Source organism: Coloeus monedula, assembly GCF_965178545.1.
Source record: "Coloeus monedula genome assembly, chromosome: 1".
In the NCBI taxonomy this organism is placed as follows: Eukaryota; Metazoa; Chordata; class Aves; order Passeriformes; family Corvidae; genus Coloeus; species Coloeus monedula.
In genome coordinates this window covers 31,029,393-31,032,200 of record NC_138781.1, presented here as the reverse complement: position 1 = coordinate 31,032,200, position 2,808 = coordinate 31,029,393, and the positions used below count along the sequence as shown (strand labels likewise).

Sequence of the window (2,808 nt, the reverse complement as noted above, 5' to 3'; positions counted from 1 at the left end):
TCGACCGCGGTGTATCTGACACTGTCAGGGATTTTCCGGGCCAGGTTGTTTATTTAGGGAAAGTCTCTGGTGCGGAAGGGTGAAGACGCAGCCCCTCTTCCAGTCTCCCAAGACAAAAGCAATACAATCCCCAGCGTCTGTCCTCAAGGAAACCTTGATCAAAGAAAGGTATTCAACGGTGTCGGGTGTGTGGGTGGGTGTGTTTTTGTGCAGTTCACGGCATTTTGCAGTGTGTATCCAGCGTTATCAGTGTTATCAGTGCGTGAGCTCAAGTTGATTCCTCTGTGCTCTACCAAAGGTGTAAGAGTAGGACCAGCTTATCCTCCCCTCACGGGCAGGAAGAAGGAGTTTCAAAAGAAGTGCTATGAGATTGCCTGAACCGAAATGAGCTTTACGAAGCAGCCTTTTACTGGAAAGATGTTTGAACTCTGACTGAAGGGGATTTAGGGGGAATGGAGAGACGATTCCAACAGTTACTACTGGGAATGCAATATCGGGTCCCCTACAATGCTTACTTAGGCTAATGGAGGTCCTGTCATTCAGTTCCCATTGCGCTGGGATACAGAGTAAACATTCCCCGGTGATCCTCTGCATGCAGGTCCCCTCTTCAGGACATCATTAAAGGCATACATGCAGTTGCCTGACATCAATTGTCAGTCTGGCTCTCAGGGTTCAGAGATCCCGACAGAAAGCAGGAAAACAAGCCCAGTGGAGACCCGGCTCTGCGGCTGGGGGCTTTAAGGAGGCTGAAAATCGTTTGGTTGCGGGTGTATAAGAAGAGACAAAAGTGCTCAGCAGGTAAGAGCGGAGGGTTTTGCCAAGAAGGAACTGTCCTTGATCGCTGTGACAGGATTGACTCGCTGGGGACTCCTCTCTCGGGAGCGTCCACGCGTCCCTGAGGGGATTGCCCGTCTCCTCTCATCAGCATCACGGCGAGAAATCTTACAGCCGCTCTTTCTAGTCCTGCTAATCCTGTTATCCGGGGGGTTATAAATATTAACGTCGCTTGGGCTGGGGATGGGGGACCAAATTAAGCCCTCTCTGAAGTAAGATGTCAGCCAGCCTTTTCCCAGCCCACCGGTGCCCGGGGCTGCTGGATGAGCTGCACGGCAGAGCCCCGCAAGTGCCCTGCCCGGAGGTGCTGCTGGGCGCCTCGCTGCTGGATTTCGTGGCCGACCTCTCCCTGGGCAACCCCCAGGGAGCCCCCGGGGCCGGGGCGGGCCTGGGGCTCTGCGAGGTCACCGCCGGGCCTCCCTTCGGGGACAGAGTCCTGTCGCTCCGGGAGGGAATGGGCCGGAGGCTGCCCCTGGCTGCCTTCGGAAATGGAGATCCCGAAGACGAAGAAGAGGAGGAAGAGGAAAGGATGCGCAGTTCTTCCCTCCTGGACAGACCCAGGAGAAAGCGGGTCATCACCTACGCCCAGCGCCAGGCTGCCAACATACGGGAGAGGAAGAGGATGTTCAACCTCAACGAGGCGTTTGATCAGCTGAGGAAGAAGGTGCCCACCTTCGCCTACGAGAAGAGGCTCTCTCGGATAGAGACCTTGCGCCTGGCCATAGTGTACATCTCCTTCATGACTGAGCTCCTGGACGAATGCAGCAGGCAGGACGCGAGTTAGGGAGTGCCCTGGCCCGGCGGGATGCGGCTGGGGCCGGGCATCACCCGCGGCGGCGAGCAGGTGGCCTCGGCTCCTCTCTCCTGGGGAAGCAGAGCCGTAGCTCCTGCCTGCTTCTCACACCGCAGCCAGGACCTTGTAGGTGTGGGATGCAAAACCAGGAGTGTTCGGAGAAGCGTGCTCTGAGGTCGGGAGGAGTTGAGGAGAAGATGGATGGAGAGGCTCAGTGTGTTGCAGATTTGTTAATTTTTACAATTTTTGTAAACGGAAGGGGGGAAAAACTGAGGGGTCGAGGCCCTTTGGTTTGTGGTATGTTGCCTGCTTGCTTTAAAATCTTTCCGATTTGTTGCTTTGGAGAAAGACTGGGCCGGGGCAGTGGAGCTCTTCCAACGTGCAGAACGGGTTTCCAGCGGGTTCTGTTCCTGCCCAGCTGTCTGCCAGGGAAATCTCGGCCTGTGCATTTTAACCCAGCGCTTTCTGCCTTTTACAAAATAAACAACAACTCCCTTTTCTTTGAAATCCAGTCTGCCAAGTCCACGCCGTGTGTCACGGGGCCAGGGAAGCCGAACATCTGGACACAACCGCTTGTTGTCACGATTTTCTTCCCTGGAACGGCTCTGTCCTTGCGTGTGGGCGGCCAGCGCCGTCGCTCGCACCGGGCGGGAGCTGGCGCTGGAGCGCCCGGCCCGGCCCGGCCCGGCCCGGCCCGGCCCGTCGGGGCGAGGTGCGGCTGGCCGGGATGCCCCGGAGCCCCCGGCACCGGCGGGGCCGGCCTGGGAAGCCGTCTGCGCCCTCCTGAGAGAGAAAACTTGTGAGTTTATGGGCTTTGGTTCTGGGGACGTCCAGCGGAGGCGTTTTCTCTCTCTTTCTCTCTCACGGCACATCCCCCTACACACACGCACACACGCACACACACACACGCACACACACCACGTTTCACCTCTGCAAGGAATAAAAATAACGACATACGTTCTGAAAAGCCGGAGCGAGAGGAAAGGGGGAAGCCCGAGGCAGGCATACCCCGCGGATGGGGAGAGGGCCCACCCCGGTGATGGGGACAGGGGCCCCCCCGGGGATCTCTTTTCAGCCTTACCTATTGATGCCTCGCAGGCATCTCTGAAAAGGGGCGAGATGCCGGGAGAGCGGCAGCGGCAGAGGGTGACCGTGACCGGGCTGGGAGTGGGGCCCAGGGT

At 57.9% G+C, this 2,808-nt stretch overlaps 1 protein-coding gene across 1 annotated transcript; it reads left to right on the top strand.

The window, feature by feature from the left end:
• Positions 1-1,051: 1,051 nt before the first annotated feature.
• FERD3L (Fer3 like bHLH transcription factor) lies at positions 1,052-1,618 on the top strand (the record flags this gene model as incomplete). The annotated part of the gene is made up of 1 exon (XM_082295191.1): positions 1,052-1,618. One exon carries the CDS (start codon positions 1,052-1,054, stop codon positions 1,616-1,618), a length of 567 nt encoding a protein of 188 aa, XP_082151317.1.
• Positions 1,619-2,808: the final 1,190 nt, after the last annotated feature.